General features: G+C 34.8%; 1 protein-coding gene across 2 annotated transcripts; it reads right to left on the reverse strand.

Annotated features, from left to right (window-relative positions):
* Positions 1–13,318: 13,318 nt before the first annotated feature.
* On the reverse strand, positions 13,319–22,495 carry LOC128866643 (lysosomal-associated transmembrane protein 4A). 2 transcript variants are annotated; one of them, XR_008454946.1, is made up of 6 exons: positions 22,345–22,495; positions 21,971–22,160; positions 15,633–15,819; positions 15,411–15,549; positions 14,428–15,342; positions 13,319–14,359 (listed from the first exon to the last, which is right to left on the reverse strand). XR_008454946.1 is itself a non-coding variant. In XM_054107539.1 (5 exons), the coding sequence occupies exons 2-5, from the start codon at positions 22,079–22,081 to the stop codon at positions 14,568–14,570; spliced, it is 1,212 nt and encodes a 403-aa protein (XP_053963514.1). In that variant the 5' UTR covers positions 22,082–22,160; positions 22,345–22,495; the 3' UTR covers positions 13,319–14,567. The 2 variants fall into 2 exon arrangements, 1 of the variants encoding a protein (XP_053963514.1); XM_054107539.1 differs by having other exon boundaries at positions 13,319–15,342.
* Positions 22,496–23,690: the final 1,195 nt, after the last annotated feature.

The raw sequence follows: 23,690 nt of genomic DNA on the forward strand, positions 1-23,690 counted from the left end.
TGTCATGAACTTTGAATACTCGTACTAGCACTGACAGCTCCCACGTGGTTTCATTTTAAATTATTATTCGGTCAAGTGATGGTATGGATTCGTTGCGCGTTGTTTTTTTTTAATCAGGAGTCAGTTTTAAAATTGTCTATTTAATTCATTAATTTAATTAAGTCATACAATTGAATAAAAAAACTTCGATTTTGGTTTTGAAAAAGCTTTGAAAAAGTGTTTTATAAATGAACCACTGCCGAATGTGGTTGGAGTGAGATATTGAATTTTATATTTAATTTATTTTATTTACCTGTATTTGCATGAAATGTAATTAGAAACGATTGCATCCGATTTTGAAGGCCAATAGCAGCAAAGGCTATTGGGCTGAAAATACGAAAATGTTTTATATTATTATTTTATTATTTCTTTTATATTGCTTTTATTGTAAATTGCCTTGATATATGGGCCACAGAACCCACTAGAGATAACTAGACAGGTCTGGCTGAGAATGAAAGGAAATAGATCTATCTCCTTCAACTATCTCGACCGACCTTTCATTAATGCTGTAGTTCGTATAATCACCCGGCACTGTTTTATTCATGGCAGTTTCCCTCTAATGACTTCTGTCGAAGCTAGACGAACGAGTAGGAAATGTCGAGTGTCGGGTACTTCTCTAAACTTCTTTGGACATCTGGTAGGCTTAGAAACCGCAGCCCATCTTTTTTATTTAGGTTATTTTTATTAATACCTATAGGACCATAATAAAATATTATATCCGCTCATATTTCATATATGCCTACTTAAAGCTTAAACCCTTAACGAATAAAACCTAAAACAATAAAGTAATTTTTTGGGCCCACTTCAACTCGGCTGATATCATACGAAATTTTATCTGTTCAGTATGCCTGAAATGCAATCAGGTTAAAGGAAGTTGGCCTCTGGACACAATCTCTCAAGGGACATGGTAGCATTTTCGGCAGTTAACACCGTATTTATCCGAACTTCGAACAGATTTCTCTATCCGCAAACTAGAGTTTGAAGGTCGTGCTAGGACAATCTTTCCAAATGAGCAGGATTGAATCGGGGGAAAATCTGCACCGAAGCTTGCACCTCTGTCTTCACTGACGATTCCAAGATGGCGTTTTCTCTAATTAATCAGAGAATTTATCTATTATCCTTAAACTGCCGAACCCTGCTAGTGGATTTTGGGCAGAATTCTTTGCGATCCTGCAAGCATGCAAAACACTGAGAGAACATGAGAACAAGTGAGTTATTAACATTTTCTCCAATAGTCAAGTCGCAATCAAGGCTCTAATGACGCCATGGTGCAGAACCAAACTAATAAACTGTAAAGAGGAGATCAAATCTCTTGGGTGTGCATGTCACATTTCTCTGATCTGGGTTCCAAGACATAAGAACATAGATGGAAATGAAAATGCTGATGAGCTTGCCTGGAAGGGGACTGAATTGGCCTTACAATGGAAGGAGGACTCAGAAAGTCCTGGGGACTCCACGTCACTCAATTTTCAAACTCGTAGCTGTATTTACCAGTCATTTGAGGATTGGCACACACGCGGAAAAACTAGGGTTCCCATCTAACCCCCATTGCAGAAGCTGTGGGGATCTTTCAGAGAAGGAAACTGTTGAGCACTTTCTCTGTAAATGTCCAGGTTTGGCAGCTAGACGATTAAGGTCACTGGGCGCTCCTTTCTTTGACAGCCTGGGACAGTGCGCCAACCTAACTCTCATCAAAATTCTCCATTATATGAACAGCTCTGGCCTCTGCCAATTAGAGGTCTCAAAACAGCGCTTTAGTGCTACTTGAGGATTGCCAGACTGGCACCTCAGCCATTTCACCTACCTACCTACCTACCTATGCCTGAAAATATAGCGATAGGGTTTTTTGACTGACTAGTCCATTAAAACTCGAAAATTATTAATTTAAATATTACCAAATGCCTGGCAACTCGCACCAAGCTTAGGAAGAATGCATTTTTTAAAGAGTTATGGAAAAGCCCTATTACCACACTTTTTCTGAAACCTCACATTATTGTTTCATAGAATCATATATTACATAAAATACTACTACCACTCATCTCCTCTATAGCGAGACCATTCGAAATAAATTTGTAGGCTTTTGAAAGATTTTAGCTTTCTGAACCATATTTTTAAATTCCCCGGTAAAAACTACTTCGGCAAAGAATGGCAAGCCTCCGAGTTATTTTCCCATTCAGCTTACGAAAATGGTATGAAACTTATCCTCTTTGCTGTTTCTCAGTTTTGTGTCTGTGAGTTTAATAGTAGGTCTCACGTTGATATCATATCATTTGACATGGTCAAAATACTCCTCTGGAAACTTGACAGTCTAGATTTTCACTCGGCTCTCCTTTTATGGCTGAAATCATACCTGTCAAATAGAATCGCAATTGTTGAAACTGTGAGTACTACATCTCATACATTTGTGTCAATTTCTGAGGTACCACAAGGTAGCATTCTTGGCCCTATCCTGTTTAAACTTTTCATTAATGTCGTTGGTCATTGTTTCAAGTATTCTAAATATTTACTCTATGCCGTCCATTTGAAACGTTTTCGCAGAATCTTCTGTCTATCGGATACATTGTTATTATGGGACGACATGAACGCTGTGAATGGCTGGGCTCTGCAAAACAAGATATGCCTTAATATTAATCACCAGACGTTTTCCAAGTCCATGGATCCTCTTTCATCAACTTATTATGTTTCACATGTACTCCCTTGTCTCAGTCAATGAAATTCGAGAACTTCGTATTACTGAGTTTTTTTAAGTAATTCTGAAATTTGGTACCATTGACTTAAATAAGGAAGTAAAAAAAATCAACATCAACAGCCGAACCACAAATCATAAGACAAGATTATCCAAAAAACTAAGGCCAGCAAAAAATATATACGTCACACTTCTGTTATTATTATTACAGACTTCCACCTTCTGAAAACACTGTACAACACAAAAAAAATAATAATAATCCGCCAATAGAATCTGGTAGAAAGGAATGATGAAAAATGTTAGATTTCTATTTTAGGAGGTAGGCCAATATTTTCATCATTTTGCAAACGGTTCGTTAGACAGGGCTACTTTGCTGGGGCGGCAGCCCTTGGTCGGGAAAAACCCGAATCATTCCTGCAACGTAGAACCGGCCCATGGGAATGGTTTCTAAACTATAGTGCACCTGACTGGTCGCCTGAAATTAGTAACACGGAGTGGATAAAGCTACAGACTTGCTAAAACACCGCTATTCGGACAGCGACGGGTTGCCTCCTGATGTCAGAGGCGTAGCGAGCTTTTTCAGCGCCTGAGACAAGGTGACAATTTAGCGCCTTTTGTATATCTCAAGTAGCGTAAACCCCTAGTAGGGCTCAATACATGACATAGTATTAGATGAATAAAAAATCTCTGCACTTCATAAAAATCGAATTTTTCATGGTATTTTATTACATTATTTTTTGAAAAATAGAATATTTGTCAGGTCACCCATATGTTTTTATGTGCATCTATGAATTTGTTTTATTATTTTTTTTTTTTTGTTCAATTACTAGCGACTATTAAAAAATTGAACAGACCAGGAAGGCGCCAAAATTAGATTGATGAAATATAACTCTCGTGTTTTTATTCGTAGTGCAAAACAAAATTCACCTATGGCATTTCAAGATATTGAGTAGCAGGTACTGTGAAATATCGGGCGAATACACGCAATAAGTGCATACTAAAAACCACACTGGCGCCTGCATTTTGTGCCAGTGACTGAAAAAGAGACACGTCAACCTGTACGTGCAAGAAAAATTCTTTGAAATTAATTATTTCTTTTTTAATTTTACTATAATCCATGGCAAAGTGTCTTTAAGTAACTAGCTCAAAATATGGGCGTCGATGTGGTTTTGAGTATAAACCAATTGCGTGTATTAACCCGATATTCACCAGTACCTGCCACTCATTACCAGGATGGGCCATGATGACCAGAAGTGGATTTGATCCGCACCACAAAAAAAAAGTTCTATATTATATATGTACGATTTCGGCGCCCTCTTGGTCTGGCGCCTGAGGCGGCCGCCTCACTCGCCTCGCCCTCGTTACCCTCTGCCTGATGTCCCCTCCTCAACACCTTCACAACGAGGCACAAATGCTCCCAGTAAAGGAGCACAATAAACTACTCAGCAAACAGTTTCTGTTTGGGTGCTACCGCAGGTTTCACCTTTGTAGACACCTGCTTGAGCCAGAGCCGCCTCCCAGCCAAGTCAGGAGACACCTCCTCAATTACGCCGACGAGATCCAGGACAAAACGAACAGACATCTACTGGACTAGACAGTGTTAGGCAAACAATAAACCACCTTCTTAAGCTCCCCACCACCGAATGCCGTAATCGGAGACCAACCACCATTAACAGCAGATGAAGAACTCCAGCTTCCCCGTGAGGCCCGCGTAACACTGGCACAATTGCGTTCTGGATATTGTAGTAGGTTAAAATCCTACTTATCCAGAATTGACCCCAGCATACTAAACATATGTCCTGGGTGTGAAGGTACCCCGCACGACACTAACCATCTCTTCACATGCCCCACTAAGCCCACTCATCTAACACCCCTCTCCATCTGCGCCCAACCTTCGTAACATCATGTTTCCTGGGCCTACCTTTAAATGAGTTAGACGAAGACGACCGGTGATATACACTACACTGACAGGACTTAGTATTGCTGCTATAACAACAACAACCATTTTTCAAATTTTTATAGTAAATCGGCAGAGCACACCATGTGGTCCTTACATTTTAGAAATATGATGTGTTCAGCAGTTCTATGGAAAAAGTTACAGAGAAAAATTGTGTGGCACATTCTAACCCTCTACGTCCTCAATAGATGGGTATTTTTTGCCCACCCTTTATTAGATGTTTGGCCGAGCTCCTCCTCCTATTTGTAACGTGTGTCTTGACGTTTTCCCTCAAATGAAGGGACTTACAGTTTTATGTCGCCTCGAAACGGCAAATGGTTTTTTGTTTTTATGGACAGCTTTTTCATGGCAGAAATGCATTCAGAGATTTTGTAATTGCATGCTGAGGGGTGACCGTTATAAGAAAAAACGTTTTCTAACATTTGGTGTTTCATGGTAGAAGTTTCGAATTCGGGCGCTATCATATGGTAGTCACGCTCCAAGCCATTCAGCTACATGGGCAGCCGGAGCTTACTAAGGAGCTTATAAAATTAATAAAATCATTATTTTTTTCAATCCAATTAAAAAAATCAGTAAATATAATTACAGTTTAGAAGACTGATTACAAGTAAATTTTAATGTTTCTATTTTTTTTCGATGCTTTTAGATGCAAAAATAGGCTATAAATCTTATAAATTGGCTACCACATACTCACATATGTAAACCACCACGAGTACATAACCATGAAAATGAAAAAAATCTTTTGCAATAATTCGGCATTTTAAATTTGAGACAGTCTTGATGCAACTGCATTTTCAACTAGTGCACAGTGGCTACAAAACTGTGCGAACACGAAAAGTTACTCGATTTTAAGGAATTATTACAAGTCTTACTATAAAGAAGGACTCCGAGCAAAATCCCTTTATTTCGCTAATATTTCTGGAATGAAATACTGTTGAGCTTTTTATAGGACTTAGTATAACAATTTCTATTCTTGAAAAGCTTTTTGTTGGGAAAAATTTCACTGCGCATGAGCTTTAATTATATCTAGAAATTTGATGGCTAGATTTTGGGTTTGCTTGCAAAAGGTTTGAGCGTTTCAATCTCCATCTTCCCAGGAGAGACCCCATTAAGGTATAGAAATCCCAAAAAACGACTGCTTACTTTAGTATTCATCCATAAATCAATAAGTGGCAAAATAGATATTTGATATTTGATTCTGTGCAGTAATACAAGGGAACTAGTGACATATTTCTTCTTTATCCCCTAGAGCCTACAGACAGACACACTTCCGGACAAATTGGTTTCAAGTAATATGTATCTATAATGGAGATTTGTAAAATTTCCCGTTCTACCTTCACAAAATCAGTTATCTCTCTACACACGTACAGCTTCACAGTCACGAAGTGGGCTTTAGCAAGGCATTCGATAGGGTCGATCATTGTATCCTGGTAAATAAACTCAACAGATACGGTATTCAAGGCAATGCTCTGGGCTGGATCCACTCATATTACTAGTGTACAACAAGACATCAAAATTCTCCAGAGTGATATTGACTGATTGTCGGCCTGGTGCAGCAGAAACCAAATAGGCCTGAATATCAAAAAGTGTGCAGCAGTATCTTTCTCAAGATCGCACAGTCTGTACTCCAACCAACTACTATTTAAACGAGACAATACGAGAAATAAGTGACAGCATAAAGGATCTAGGTATTATCATAGCCAACAGATTGACATTTAAGGGGTTATACGCAGTTATGACTTTCAAAAAAATCGATTTTTTTTATTGCATTTTTGTAATGTACATATATTCAAAAGTATACGCACGAAATTTGAAGTAGATCTAAGCAATACTTTCGGAGTTATACCTAAATATGTAGAGATGCCTCGGCACGTTTTAAGGTAGGTATTGAAACTTTAAACGTGTTTTTTTCAAAACGGCATTTTTCAAGTCGGTGTACACGATATCTCGAAAACGGCTTGTTTGATCGGTCAACCGTTTTAACTCAATCTTTAAAGATACATTTTCTAGTAATTAATCGTTCCTTTTGAAAATCTGATACTTATTTTCCATTTTATAATCAATTTACGGCCAAATTTTAACGTAAAAATCGAAATCATTTCTTTTAAAAGCTGCCATTTTGTGAAAATTCACTATTTTGATTAGCCGAACGATTAATTACTAGATAATCTAATATATTAACAAAATTTGTTTGGTTTTTTGATTTCAGATAATCCAATCATGAGTTACGATGTACACCGTAAATCGTCTTTTTTTAAAGGAGGTTTCAGAATTCGCCTGCAGCGCGCTCTATAATCAACATTTTCATAAATAAAAAATTTTGTTACTTCTTGAAGGATGCTTTTATAACCGCCAAAAATTTTCAAATTAAAATATTCTGAAGTTTCTTCAGGATAAATCCTTGACAACCCGTCTTTTATTTGCTTCATAACTGCGTATAACCCCTTAACAAACATATTAACAAGGTTACTCTCCAAGCATTTAAAACTCTTGGTTTATTACTAGAACCAGCAAGGACTTCACAAATCCCAACACCTTACTGAGCCTTTTCTCCTCCTTAGTCCTTCCTATTCTGGAATATTGCACAGTAATCTGGTCTGCTTTAACTGACTCTGCAATCAAATGCGTTGAACGAGTACAAGTAAAACTCTGCAGAAGCCTGGATTACCGATACAGTCGCCAAGGAGGATACAGACCAGCACTAGAGATCTATGACCAGTTCCACATCAATAATTTGCAAGCACGTCGGCAGGTAGCGGACCTAATATTCTTTTTCAAAATTGTGAATGGCCTGATGGATGCCCCAGATATCAATAGTTGCTTTGAATTCGCACCTGTTGGACTTCCACTGAGACGCAATCGCCTGCTAAAAACCACAAGGACAACTAAAAACTATGTTTTTAACGGTCCACATAACCGAATAGCTAGGAGCGTCAACTCTCGGCACAACGAGGTGGATTTTTACAGCGGATCACTCAATAGCTTCGTACCAGATATTAAATCACGTCTGTTACCATACCCCTAGGTCAAACAACATTTCGAAAATTTTTTTTGGAATCAATTAATTGTTACAAATACCCAATTAATTTGTTTAAACCTTTCCCCTTAAAATTCATTTTTTCACTTTTCATTAATTGTTACCAAGTTGTATATTGCCGATTGTGTTTGTGTATTAAATAAATAAATAAATACACATGAACATTCAGATTCTTTATGCACTCAGAGAGCTGCGAGGATTCTATCTTACACGAGAGAATGTCGTCGAGTGCGACCTGACTTAAAGCCCTAAAAGAGATGATATGCTCTCACTGCCACGACAGTCGGTTCTACGTTATCCGAACGACCCGGATTTACATCCGGCCAAAGACTGTAAATCTGTAATGCGCAGTACTTGCAGCGCTGGCAGCACTGTCAATGTGACAATTCATGCAACTGATAGATTTGTTGAAAAATTGCAAATAGATTTGTTGCATTTATGAACGCGCTGTGCAGTAAAATGGAATTGTTACTAAGTTTGGTCATGGACGATGTATGTGAGGAAAAAACCGATAGTCTTTTATTAAATTTAAGAAAAAAAAACCGTGTAAAGCTTAAAGGGGCATATCTTGTCAAAAGTTTAATATCAAAACAGAAAATACCAAAAAATAAGTATTTTTTTTGAAACAATAAAATCGTTCCCCGAGGGTATATTTTATTCTCATTTTCGAATTTCGCTATTTGCAGTTTTCCGAGACTGTGAGCTTGTACGACTTGAAGTTTGTAGAGAATTTGATGGCTCAACATCATTAGGTTCCGTTAATATCGACATCGGCAGCTCAACTGAGCTTTGTAAATTTTGAGTGGGCACATTGATTGAAAGCCTGGTACCATACACCTCATCAAAGTCTTCGTAGTGCAGCCATGATGTTGATTCTCTACCGGATGTATTGTTTCTTTTTTTTTATTCGCTTAGGGGGCGTCCATAAATTACGTGAGGTGTTTTTTTTCAATTTTCTGACCCTACCCCCCCCCCCCCCCCTGGTGAGATGTCGTGAGATTTTATTCAACCCCCCCCCATCCCCCAATCTCACGTGAGATTTTTCAAAATGTGGGTTTCTTATGTAAACGCGTTGGATTGTTATTGTAAAAAGAAAAAAAAGTTGCTTCCTACTTTTATTTACGACAAGTTAAGTCTAGTAATCAATATGGCTGAGAGTTATAAGTGTAATAAAAATTTAACAATAGAAGACTTAAATCGTAACTACTACGATTAAAAAAAGAATATCTACTCTAATTCAGCCCATGGAGAATCATGCGCGGTTTCAAGAGAGACTATTGGGACCAACATGTCCATATGATTTTCAGTAAAATCATGTGCTCCTTCAACTTCGTTCTAATCTAGCCACTCTAAGCCGTTGACGCTTGCGCACAGTAACTCATTAGCTCGTCTTGTGACAATCCGTGAGGGTCGCACTTTGCGGAACATACGCGCTTGCTTAGCTGGTGCAATGTGAGCTGCTCGCCTATGCTCTGCAGCTCTTGTGATAGATGCGAAGTAAATACCGCATGTACTGCAGCATATTTTCTCTAAATCATCACGTATACTTGGGCAATAGAGATCAATAGGCGTGCTGATGAAGGCATTCAGCGGTTCAATCGGTACGCGTATTAGAGATGGAGCAAATGATTTTCCGTCATGTTCTTTAAAGTCCGGAATTGTCAAACGTCAACCTAAGTGCGAAAACAACCGACGGGCTACACTGTACCGCAAATTCAGATTAAATTGAGCTATTTGGTATAAAACAAATATGGTGGTTTGACAGTAGTAACAGAGAAAACAGAGTACCCACTTTTCATCAGATATTGTACTAGCGTATTTATTGGCAGTGTGAAAATTTTTGCTGCAAATAATGCACTTTTGATACAAAAATGACGTTTAAGAACGCGTTGCATTTGCAGTACTGCCGTATTTGCATTTTTGAACGCACTGCTCACTCTGAAATGGTATGTTGCGCATTATAATGCATTGTTGAACATACCCCATACTCGGTTTGGCATCGCCACTAAATTCAAATCTTTTATAGAACTAGAGTTCCGAACTGTCTGTATATGAGAAATTAAGAGTACCATCTGGCAATACTTCTCCGAATGCCCAACCAGTTCGACTTTTTTCATTGTTTAACTTGAATTACCTAAAAGTAATCACCTTATTGAGGTCATATCCGGAAAGTTGAACTGGGTTGAGTTGTGCCCTGAGTTCATCAATATTCCGAGGCTATTGTCAGCTAGTAAAACTTCAATTAGCCCCAATACTTCAAATAAATACCCACCACATAAACTTTTCATATTTTTTTCTTCTTTATTTATCCACAAGTGAAAGCACCTTAACTGCACTTCACGACCAGTTGGCGCTCTTATGACAAATCATCGTATCGTAAACTACCGTATTCGAATATATATATTTTTTTAGTTTTTCATTTCTTTTTTTTGTTTTTTTGCGTAATAAGTAGTACATATGTGTGTATTGTATCTCATAATATTATTTAATATTATATGCATATTAATCATCATTTAATCGAATAAAAGTTTTCATAAACATTTTAATGATAATAATTATACGCAAGTCTTACACGATATTACAAAAAGTATTTGCACACATCCGTCGACAAACAAAGCCCCTGCACCCGTTGTGATTATAAATTTAGGCATTTATTTTTAAATTTAATTTTAACTAATTTTCAACAAAAACGCAGTTTATTCTTCGTCAAAGGCCATATGAATTAAAGTTCTAAATTTTGTAACCCAGAAAAGTTCATCAAATTTTCATTGAAATTCCATCAAAATTGCAAACTTTTTAATCCGAAATTTTTAGGATAACAAAGTAAAATTTTAAAGTACCTTAAAAATCGTTTTGGGCAATTTTTTGATTTACGGTGTTCAACTTTTCCTCTATATAAAGAATTGGTTTCATAGGGAAGAAAGCCCACAATACAACCAATAAAGAAAATTGAGCCACTTCAAACATTAATTTTATTATACTAAACTTGAATTTATAGCCAACTTCATAATCAAAAGAAAGATTCTGATGAAAAAATATAAAATTCTTATGAAAATTTGAAGAATTTTTTTTAGATGAGAACTTTGATTCAGATTCACATTTTTATTGAAAATTAGTTAAAATTATATTAAAAAAAAATTTTAATCACAATGAGTTCGTGAGTATTTGTATATTTGCGATGGGTGTATGTATATTTTAAAATACTAAATACTAAACAACTAGGCTAAAAATGGTTTTGGATAAAACAACTAAATGACAAAGTCGTCCCACAATTCTAATGTAGTTGGAGTGCGTGAATTGTTCAAATGGAATTTAGGAAAAAATATTTTTGAAGCTTAAACTTTAAAACTTAAAAAACTTTTTTTTTTTTAATTAAGAATTGAAATTTTTAAAAATACAAAAATTAAAAAAAGGTGTTTTTTATTTAAAAAAGAAAATTAAAAAAAAATTTATATTTTTGCCTAAAACAAATAAATGACAAAGACTGACAATTGCAATGTAGTTGGGTGCGTGAACATTTCAAATGGGACTTAAGAAAACAAAATTTAAAAAAATGTTTGAAATATTAAAAAAAAATTTGAAAAATTTAAAAATAAAAAAAAGATTTTTTTAATTGAAAAAAAAATTTTTTTAAAGAGAAAAATAAAAAATGGTTAAAACTTTTGTAGTTGTAAAAACTTGTTTTGGATAAAACAAATAAATGTCAAAGCCTGACAATCGTAATGTAGTTGGAGTGCGTGACGGTTTCGAATGGAATTAATGTATATTAATATTTAATTTAATTTTTTTTTTAATAATTAATTTTCTTTAATTTTATTAAAAATTAATTAATTTTTTTTGAATTTGTTTCCCATTTTCTTTTAATTTACAAATTTAAAAAATTAAAAAAAAACTGTTTAAAACAAATTTCAAAAAGATTTTTTTTAATAAAAAAAAGTGATTTCAAAAATTAAAAAAAAAACTTTATAAAAAAGTTTCAAAAAAAATCAAAAAGATTTTTTTTATTAAAAAAATTGAAAAAAATTATAAAGAAAATTTAAAAATTTTTTAGTTGTAAAAACTTTTTTTTTTGATAAAACAAAAAAGGCAAAGACTGGCAATTGTACTGCAATTGGTGTGCGTTAATCGAAGGTTTCAAATAGAATTTAGAATGTTTAAATAAAAAAATGGCATGCTTAAAAAAAGAAATTGTTTAATTAAAAACCCATATTTAAGAAATTTGTCTTTTAAAATTATGTTAAATTTTAAAATTTTTTTTAAATTAAAATTTTTAATTTTAAAATAAAAGTTTTTTTAATTAATTATTTCTTTATAAAATTTTTTTAATTAAAATTTTAAATTCTATTATCATAATTAATTAATTTTTCATAATTTTTTAAGTTTGATTAAAAAATATTTTTTTTCTTTTTATTTACTTATTTTACTAATTATATAAAAAATTTAATTTTAAAATATAAGTTTAATTAAAAAAATTAAAATTCTTTAAATAAAAATTAAAATTTTAAATAATTTTTTTTTTTAATTAATTAAAAAAAAATTAATTTTTTTTATATAATCAGTAAAATAAGTAAATTAAAAAAAAAATTACGTTAATTTTTAATTAAATTTTAAAAAATATGAAAAATAAATTGATTTTTAATTAGACTAAAAAAATTAGGAAAAAAGATATTAAAAAATATAAAAAAAATGGCGGAAAGAAAACCAATATGTTTTTGTTTTAAAAAGAAATTTAAATTTAATGAAATAAAAACAAAATGCATATATTTAGTTTGTAAAAAAATTTGAATTAAAAGCATAAGAAATTAAAAATTAAATATGTTTAATTTATAAAAATATGTATTCAAAAAAATTTTTATTTAAAGAAATATTTCTATTACGAAATTTAGATTTTTTTAATATAAACTATTTCCTTTAATTAAAGTTTAAAATAAAAATTAAAAAAAGGTGCAGCCGACATCGCAAAATACTAACAAACGGCTGCAAATACATTTAAATTTATGTGGGAAATGACATTTTAAGGTTTATAATACGCCTACATGTAAAAATAAATATTGTGCGAATGTGCAAAATGAAAAAAATTTTCATTCTCACATTTTTGCTTTGCTTTGTTTTGTTTTGTTTTTTCTACCCTTCGTATTAGTATATGTATGTATATTTTGGACATTTTTCCATCTTCACCCCTTAATAACGAAAATATTTGCGGCTATACCCTTTACACATTTAGTTGCATATGTACGCGTATGTAGTGGTGTATGTGTGTTTGTGTGTAACAAATTATTAGCCATACACGCTTATATTTCTATGTATTGTATATGTATATTTATATAGCCAAGTCATTTGCTTCCAGTATTTTCTTTTTACTCAAAGATTTTAGGATTTTTTTCTTTTGCTTTTCATTTTACTGTTTAAGTAGGTTTTGTATACAATTCTTCTTTCATTCAGTATTCGTATTCTTGTTTAAAACGTTTGTAAATTCACTAAATTTCTTGCTTGTTATTTTCACTCCCACTTTCATAACGGTTTAGCATTCATTCAATTTTGTTTGTTTTTCTTTTTCCCCTTTGCGGTGTTTGATATTAGAATACATTTAGAGCGAAAAGTTGGTAATTTTCCTTATTAATTTACTTATTTTTTGTTGTTTTTTTTTTTTTGCTTTTTGCTATGCATCTTTTAGCACTTGATAATGTAGTTTGTAGTTTTGTGTTAAATCTTTAACAATTCTTAATTTATTTTTAGCGTTTTTTTTCAGTGGATACATTTTTTATTGTATTAATTATTTAATATTAGTAATTTTATTTTTTAAAATCTGTTTACCTTTATTTTACTATATTTAATATTTTCATTAAAAATGTATGTTTCTTTTAACTCATTGGCTGCTACTCTGCCCTTTTGCAAAAATCTTAATTGCTGCTTATTCTTAAAAACACCTTTTTGTGGCTAAATGTAACCATGTTGAGAATTTGGTTTTTCGAAAAAAAGTGAAGTAAATGTTTGTTGCCCACAGTGTAATCGATGTGCTTAGCGAAAATTAAAATTCGAAAATAAAAAATTCTTCATTAAAAAAACATTCTTCAAAAAAAACGTATGTACGTGTTTTGGAGGCTCGCCCATATTTGATATGATATGAAACTCTCTCCTCTCATTTCTGCTAGAGTACCCCACAGCCTCGCTTTTAGGGCCGGCCATGAACCCGCATCAAGGGGGGTGGAATAGATGAGCAAGCGGAAACTGCGTTGCCAGTAGTTGCATACAAAGTGTGCCGCTTCTCATCCGAAAAACAAATTCTATTCATATCAAGAAATTTAACTAAAAGACATCGTCTAAAATTTACAACAATTACAAAAACACTGAGAAAAATATAAAAGAATAATAATTGAGTGAAATTTTTAGAAAAAAAATTCTTGTAAAAGTTGGAAATTGTTATAAAAAATGCACATTTTGACTACGTTTTTACAAAACTTCAAGTTGCGTACCCATTTATCATCTTCGAAACGGTTGCACTTATAATTAAGCAAGAAAACAAATTAGGCCGAAAAAAATTACAAGAATTAAAGTTAAGAAATTTAGTTTTAAAAATCGTTAAAAACTTGTAAGAGATAAATATTCAAAACTCTCCACTCTTTTTAACTTTGTGCGGTGTCTATAGAAAAAAAAGTTTTTAACTTAAAACATCAAAACCTCAGCCAAAAATACGCATTTATTTCTTACTCGTTTTCAAGAAAAACTCGTCCACTAACTAGGATTAATCAAAATTTTATTCCAATGTTCTGCATAAATGAACCCCTCTGTCAATCACACTCCACACTCTTATAAATTCAGGTGCAACGCGTCTTCCCTCAACTACCCGCTTAAGCCTGACTCTCATTTCTATTGTCCGCTTGACGTTGTGGCGATTGTGGCTGCACCTGCACAATGCGCTGCTCTCCGTTTACACCACTAACCCTGGCGGCTCCATCTAAGTAGGGTGGTGGTGGCGTCAATTCACTTACATGTTCAGCAGCAGCAGTAGCAACAGCAGAAACCGTATCGGCATTCTCCAACTCAACCGTTGCTACGACGATAGCCTCATTGCCCTCAGCCACCGCCTCATTACGCCGCATTGGCGGTGTGTTGGCATTCACATGCACTGTGTTATTGTTGTTCGGCGTATCATTATTGTTGTCCAACGTATCGTCAGCGGTCACCACTGCTGCACCCGCAACAATCACATTATTTGCATTGTCCACCTCAGCATTGACGCGCTGATAATTGGACATAGCCACCTGATAAGATGGTGGTGGTGCCTGCTTCATATACTGTGCAATAGCCTCATCATAATTTGGCAAGAGTGTTGTGTAGCCGCGCTCTTCACCCACCAAGCCGGCACCACCCAATTCGGGCATAACGCACGGCAGTAGCGTACGTAGATTTTGCTGACGAAGTGTAAGATATTTGTAACAACGCCATACAATACCTATGGCATAAGCCTTCAAAAATACAATGCAAATAAAAACAACCAAAACAATGACCATCAATTCCTCTTGTGACATCTCAAGCAACTTTTCGCGCCAAGGCAGGCGATGCGATTCAGCTATTAGACGGTGTATGGCTTGTAGATAGCAAATGTAGCCAGCAGCGGTGAGACTTTGAAAGCAAATGAAAAATATGAAATTAATAAACTGTTATTCAATTAAAATTTAATTTAAACTTACGTAGTGATTGCGAAATCGAATAGTTGTAAGCAGAAAAATGGCAACAGATGTGAGGGTTTACCCTTTAATGTGCCATAGATCATCATCAAAGTAATTGCGATCATGCAGGTACAAACTAAGCCGCCCATATCAAAGTTTTCTGTAAAAAGGGAGTGTGAAAATTTATACAGAATCGTAATTAGTATGTACAAAAATTGATTTGAAATATTCGATAACACTTACGGTATTGTTTGCGATAGCTGAATGAGTGATCGCGATATGGATAGGGTGGATCCACTTTGCTGAGCGGTGTGGGCAAGGCGGGCGCATTCAAATCTACTGTATAGTCGTAGCCACTCTCGAGTTCCTCCATCATGTGCGGATTGCGCCATATTACAGCGAGTAGACTGAGTGCCAATATATTTAAAAACTGGAAGAGATGAGAAAGAACGTTTTAAAATTAAATTGTTTTCAAAAAATGAATATCTCCAAGAAAATAGAAAAATAAAAATTAACGGTCTAAAGAGCTTTCCAGCAGAAACAAAATGTATCAACAAATAACATCTCTCTGGTTAAAAATATGTCTAAAATAAAATATTAAAAACTATCCACTTTTATGGCAAAGTCACCATTAAAAAATTGTTCACTTTTTGAAGGCCAAATAACATGTCTGCGGTTTAAAATAAAATATTTAAAACTCTCCACTTTTTTGGAAAATACTCCATTAAAAATGATTAACTTTTTGAGGTATAAATAACATATTTCTGATTAAAAGCGTGTTTAAAATAAAAGTTTAAAAACTCTCCACTTATTTCGAAAAGTCTCCATTAAAAAATTATTCACTTTTTGAGGTCCAAATAATTAAAAATATGTTTGAAACAACATTTTAAAAGCTCTCCACTTTTTTGAAAAGTCTCCATTAAATAATTTTTCCTCGAAAACATTATTTGGAAATGAACAATGATAAAAACACGTTTCAAAAACCCTCCACACAAAGCAGTTTTAGATTTAGCAGTATTATTATTAACCTACATGTTAAATAGAAACTGTTGCAAACGATTTAAAAAACACGAATCACAATAAAGTATCAAAAAATTATAAATCAATTTGTAGAAATAAAGTCGAATATGCTTAAAATACACGAAAATATGAATTAATACACAGATAACCTAATGGGTATATCCAAACATAGAAACATATGTTGAGGGCGTTTTATCGTCAACGTAACTTAACTAAATAAAAAAATTTTAACAATGACTTTAATTTATTCAACAAAAGCGTCAGAAAGACTGCGCGTGCACCACACAAAATCCCCCTAATAACAAGTAAGCAAATTTTTCATTATTATTGTAAAAATGAGAAGTATTTATTTAATGGACAAAAGCAAACAAATAAAATGGATGTTTCTATGCTGCTTCGCGTATGAATTCGAACCAATCAAGTAAATAGCGATCAAACGAAAGTTTATAAACGCAACAATTTTGTCAATATTAGCATGAAGTAGTACTCGTATAGGAAGACTAGAGCATAGCAGACGCAAACAAATTCAATTGTTTCGAATACATATATGTATGCCTACGCAAATACGGGAGGTGTGACATCTGATCAGCTAATTCGATACAATTACAATTACAAATAATGCCAAAAATTTTCTAAAAAAAACCTGAACTACAAATTATAATGGATGCCAGTGACGCTTGTAAATCACTGTACTATAAGTCACTGTTTACCTTAACTGTTAGGCATTACGGCAGTCAAGTGAAATAAATCACGTTTGTGGCAAAATATTTATTGTATTTGCTTATTTGTTTTTGCTACCAAGTTTTTTTTTATATATATTTTTATTTTTCGTTTTTTTTCTTATACCTTACAAGCACTTAGCGCACTGTATAATAAGGGCAAACAAAAGCACTCGAATGGCCGTTTGTAAAAAGCCGGAAACAGGCAGTCCAGCTGAGAATGGCTCAAGACAGAATTAAGAATGTCTGTTTTACAGTAACGCGTGTGTTGCTGGTCGAGCGTAACGAATCACTTCATAGTCTGTGCGTTTCGGTTTTAGTGGAAGTTCAGTGATTTCAATGCAATATTTCGATTAGCCAGGTTGCTTGTCTAAGATAAGACACTCGGTGGCCCTAATGGCCATTGTGAAGCCTGCATTTGATTGCCATCTCCTAACTAAGCGGCTTAAACCACTTAGATCTTTTTAAGAAGGTGACTAGTCTCTCCAGTGAGACAGTTTGCGAATTTAATAAATTTCAGAAATAATCGCTCGGCTTCTTTGAATTGTAGGACATTCACAGAGCAGGAGTTGTACCAAGTCAATTTTTTCTTCATCTCCACAACTAATGCAAAAGTCGTTGAGATACACAAAATCTACTGTCTAAGGTGCGCCAATCTTCTGTGCAGTGTCCCGTTATAAAACGTGTGAGGACGCTGGTAGTTGATATATTGAATCCAAGCAGACATTTTGTAATTTTAAGATTCAGTTTTGCCCCGAGTGCTTTAGAGAACTTTTGCACAAATTTTGGAAAGATCTAGGCTTATTTAAAAAATTTTGGAGACGGGCATGGCGCCACCTATCTGTGTATATCTACGAAACTTCTACATCAAATTCTACCGTTAACACCACAGTCGGTTCTAAGTAACCGGAACGACCAGGACTTATACCCGACCAAAGACTGTCATTTCAGCAGTATTCACCATATAGGTTGGAGGAATTTTGATGTTGCTACAACAACAACAAGAACATCATATTCTACCAAATTTGGCATATAGAATGCATTTGACCTTGTGGAGATTTTCTAAATAATTTGAAAAGTCTGCTCAACAATTTTGACTCATAGCTTAATTTTTCAATTCATTTCAAAGATCGCTTGATTACTTGATTTCCTCGCAGACAAAGCCATCGACCACCTTACTCATTCACTTTAGGCTTTCTTATCTATGCATAATTTTTCCAAACCCCATTCCTTTATCAGTGGTTCTCTTTATTTTCTTCAGATACTATTCTCTTGCATTGTCCTCCAATATTTATTTTTTTACTATTTTACAGCCTGTCATTCAACGGCACGTCCGAGCATCAAGGCAACCGGTGTTGAGTTCTTGATAAGAATAAAAATGCACACAGCCTCCCCCCCCTACTACTTAGTTGCAAAATATTTAATACAAAATATAAAACATTAGCAGTAACAATAACAATAGCAGTCGCTAAGCCGCTTCGTGCATTTGCATTCCCGCAACTCATTGTCAGCATGTTGCCATGTGCTTAGCACAAGTACACCGCCGCGCATGTGTCACGCTCTTAATTCTGTTGGATTTAAATGAAAATTCAACGAAACGAACCGAAAACGGCGGCTTACTTATCTTATGATAAATATGTAGGTATGTATGTGTTTATCTTATTCTCATATGACACGAAAGTTTGTCGGTTTACAATACAATGCACTTTGCTTATGATACAATTTCAATTTTATTTTAATTTTATAATTCATACGAATTGAAATCAGGCATGCAAGCCTCTGCACAAATATAAAAAAAAATTAAATTTATATTAAAAGTCTGGGGTTGGAAATGCGTAAGCGTCAAACTTCAAGGAAGAGTAAAATTTTTATCCTAAACTTGTATTCTTATTTTTGGTTTGGAAGTTTTTCTAAAAATAAAAAAATAAATGTGAGGAACGCTTCAGTCCACAAACAAGTTTCTGAAGTTGTCACCCAGAATTAGAATTTCCAATGGCTCCTTTCCAGATGTCTCTGGGTGGAAATCGAGACTAGCGAAGCTATTGAATGGATCTATACATGGATCTGCCTCGTGAGAACTGCATAAGTTTGGCTCAATTAGGTTCTGCATATTGTAGCACATTCAAATCCTACATATGTATTCAGAATCGGCCCGGATATAACAAAAACCATATTGTGATGGGTTCACTTGCCCCCTTAAGCCCACTCACCTAACACTCCTCGCTCCTTTGGACCCAACCCGTCAAAATAGCATGTTGCCTGGGCCTACCGTTAGATGAGATAGGCTGTTGTTGTTGTAGCAGCATAAACATTCCCCATACTTACATACGGGGAATGCTGCTGGAGTGACAGTCCTTGGCCGGATATAAATCCGGGTCGTTTCGGTATCGTAGAACCGGCTGCCGTGGAAACGTTAGATGAGATAGGTCATGACGATCGGTGAGTACACCGCACTAGCAGGACTTGATGCAGTGATACTACAACAACAAGAACATCAACAACAACAAGAACATCAACAACAACAACTTCTATAAATTTTCTTCTAAAGCAAGACATCAAATGTATGTTGATGTTGTTGTTGTTGTAGCAACAAAAACATTCCCCATACATGTACGGGAAGTGCTGCTGGAGTGACAGTCCTTGGCCGGATACATAGTAAGGCCGGGTTCTGCTGCAGTGGCAATTCTTCATCGGCTATAAGTGCGGGTCGCCCCGTAGGGCGCTATAATTCCTATTGATTGCAGTTCTATAACAATTTTTCATTTGCATATGTCCTACATATATTTAATTTTCATCTGGTTTTTTTTTCAGTTACTGTTAATAGAGATTTTTTATAAGAGATGCCAAACCCTGTATCAAGCGTCAGCTAACCAGTTTCACCCAAAATTTTTTAAGGTAATCGAATTGAAAAATCAGCAAAGAACTCTGCCTTATATAAAGTCTGCTCGAAGTATACATACATAACATATGTAACTACATACATAGATTTATTTACTAAAAGCCTTGTAAAGCAAAACTAACAATAAAAATCCAACTCATAATTAGTATTACTGAACAAACAGTACGTAGATAAGAATTTGAAAACAAGCATCAACCGAACAATGCCTATCATATTACCCGTACCATACACGACCTATGTACATACATATATGAATACAAAGCCAAAGCAACAGCAACTACAACAGCTATATAAGCAACAAAAGCAGAGTCAATAAATAGCCACTCAGCTGTTTAATCGCCAGAATGCATGGTAAGTATTGTAATTCAGAAACAATGGCGTATGTCGTTCTCGTAACCACGTATACTTAGCACAAACTACAATAGAAGAGATCCACCAAGTGATGGTGGAGAATAATATACATGTACGGGTTGGGGTAGACACCGCACTCTCTAAGTGCATAAGTTTGATTATGCAATGCACTTCGCACGAAAGTTAATACAAATCAAAGCGCTAATGCAGTGCTAAAATTAGAAAGGTAATAAAAAAAAACAATACTTCAAAGACTTACTACCGCTATGCAAGTCAGTTTTTACGGAAAATAAACATCAGTGCACCAAAAGTTATCGCTGAAGCCGTAATTTTTTTTTTTTTCAAGCTAGCTTTGCAATATTTTCGAAATATAATTTTTTATTGCTGGTTTAAGCTGATTGACATGTATGTGTGAGCATGTGTGTCCAGAGATTTGGATTTTGTTTGTATTTGACTTGAGATTTGAGCAGCGGTTGTTTGCCTTGCCTTAGACTACTAAGCGTCTATTATCTCGTGAGTCATCGCCACAAAAATATTTAATTGCATGTTATATGACAAATAAGAATTTGTTGATACACTACACATGCATACATACATATGCACATAAATCAATTGGTAGAGCACTTTGGTTTGATCTTTTCTCTGTTTTTTGTGCACCCAACAGCAATCGTACGCTTGCTTTGATGTTTGATGGCCGCTCAAGAAACCACTTGAAACAAATATAAATAAACTTTCCCGTTTGCGGTGAAGCATTTTAAATTATATACACTAATTTCATGGAATATAAGCAACGCTATGTAGCGTTTCGAAACGTGAACTGGCTATTAAAATAGCAAAAACAGCTAACAAATAAATAGAAGCATGAGAAAAAGGCCAAATAAGCGATATGTGGTTGTGAATTACTTGTATGCGTACGCTTTCTTGACTGCTGAGACTCGTTTAGTATTAAGGTTGTAGCTCAAAACAAAGCTGTGTCAACGCAGTAAGTTTTCAGCGCGATTACCATTGAAATTCATGAGGCGCTCAATACGACATTCATTTTTCTTGTTTTCCTTTACTTCCTTTTTGGTTTGTTTATTTGTTTATTTTCATTTGGCATTTGAGCCATCTGATATTGCTGTGAATTGTATAACAACTGACTTTGTTTCTAAAATATTCATATGTACCTATTCTATTTGGCTGCTTATGAATATATGAGTGCATGTTCATCTTGCTAACCTTAAGCCCGTCCACTGCTTTCCACACCGGTCACTTTGCTGTTACTCTAAATTTATACAAATTAAATACCTACGTCACTGCTACAATTTAATTTCGCCTGCATATTCAATGAGAATGTCAGTCAGCAGTTGTCGCCTACCTGCACACCACATTTTCCTACATTCTGCAGCAGTGTTACAAATACTTTCAAAACTTTCTTGCTTTACTTTACTTTGTATGTGTTATTTTGTTTGCCCACCTGCCAGCCATTCTGCCACCGGCAAGAAAATCGTTGGCAAAAGTGAACACACAAACACTTCACCGCTGAAAAGCACACATCCTGTGCGCCGAACAAGATAGCTATGTATACATTCATATGTACTTATCAAACTCACCAAATGCCATAAGCCAATCATTATGGTGGCGGTGTGGACATGCAAACCAAAGCAGCATGTCCATTCCTTATTACGCTGTTGTGGACCCATTTTGATGCGGATCCTTAGCATCGAAATGCCTTCCTTGGCGTTGTTGTACTGCCTATTTTAGTCACTATCCACTCCACACCTGCTCCTTTTATGTGGTTTACTGAAAAACGAAAAGAACACAAAAGCACTCATGTAAATTTAGACAAATGTTATTACTTTTTTGATTTGCCATTGAAAGGGGCAACGTACAACAAAAAAATATGCATATATTACAGAACGCCACTGTACATCACCAATTCATAACAAATTTTCACCATTTCATTATCATTTTCCACGCTAATTACCTATTTATTATTAGTTAACACAGTTGCAAATGTATTGGTAAGCAAAATAAAATATTTTTATATATTCAAGCACCAGCGATGAAGTTTTTACAAATTTTCACTTGTAAAGCAAAAAACGCAATACAGAAAAATATTCCCAGTCTCAAAAAAACCAACACAGTGTTGCATGAGCTGGAAATGCTGCCACCTGCTTTCGAAGTTATGTTATAATGTTGCCACAGAGTTATAATACAAACGCTAGCTGTATATGTTTCTTGACGCATAAGCGGGTGGCGAATAGGTCAGGCAAGTGGCATTAATAAACATATGATTATTGCGAATGAAACATGTATTTATATAATACCAGGAAAGGAAGGTGGTAGCATTGGAATATATATTTATTTACTCATTAATGTCTAACGAAATTCAGAGCAGACATTTGAGATATAAATTTAGAACTAAAATGTAAATTTTTAATATTTAATATTAACAAGTGTAGTCAAATTAGATTATCAACATGAGAAACCATCAAATTGCTAAAAATATATGCAATATAAGTCCTCTTCGCTTCGGCAATCGTTAGCGAGCCGAACTGGCAATATGAAATTTGTTTGTAAGCTCTTAATGAGTATTAGAAAGTCTGCTTTCAGACGCGGCTAATCGAGTTGCTAGCATTTGTTCTTTCGTTGTTCTTAGTTAAGAAAGTGAATTGTGCACAAGGCTGTTGAGTTTCTTCTGTCTATTTTTTTAGTCTTCCGTCCACACCCAAAATTATATTGGGAAGCGTACAAATTACATTTTCGATTCATGTCGACTTCTATTAATTTAGAGTTGTCAGAAGACTGTAAAACTAATGCTGGGTCATAGGAGCATCAAAATCGAATGAATTGAATTATTGGACGATGATCTGGCAAAGTTCGGTTTTCCTTCTTCAAACACGCCTAATACGTGAGTGGATGTATCTTTGTTTAGGTGAAATTTCTTTCTGAACCTGTTGCAAAATGTTTACTTATGAACGAATCGTGTCAGATTTCTCAGATATTATTTTTATTTCCATCGGAGCAAATAGGGCGTTTTCTTAGAAAATATATACTAAAAGTAGCCAATGAAGCATGTTGACCTCATATCAGCTCTTTGTCATTTACTGCGCCGAGGATTCATGTCATTCAATGGGGGAGCTATCCAAGTTTGTCCTTTTTCTTCTTCTTAATTGGCGCAATAACTGCTTATGCGATTTTGGCCGAGTTTCACAAAGCGTGCCAGACGTTTCTTCCTCGTGTTAACCGACGCCAATTGGACACACCAAGTGATGCCAAGCCTTTCCCCACCTGATCTTTTCAACGCAGAGGAGGCCTTCCTCTTCCTCT

Source organism: Anastrepha ludens, chromosome 6 (genome assembly GCF_028408465.1).
Source record: "Anastrepha ludens isolate Willacy chromosome 6, idAnaLude1.1, whole genome shotgun sequence".
Lineage (NCBI taxonomy): Eukaryota > Metazoa > Arthropoda > Insecta > Diptera > Tephritidae > Anastrepha > Anastrepha ludens.

Excerpts from the sequence above, each read along its gene's own strand:
- LOC128866643 (XM_054107539.1), bottom strand. The coding sequence starts at position 22,081 with ATGCTAAGGATCCGCATCAAAATGGGTCCACAACAGCGTAATAAGGAA. Across the intron at positions 15,550-15,632 it reads CAGCTATCGCAAACAATACC|AAAACTTTGATATGGGCGGC; the intron begins GTAAGTGTTATC and ends CCCTTTTTACAG. Across the intron at positions 15,343-15,410 it reads TTCGATTTCGCAATCACTAC|TCTCACCGCTGCTGGCTACA; the intron begins GTAAGTTTAAAT and ends TTGCTTTCAAAG.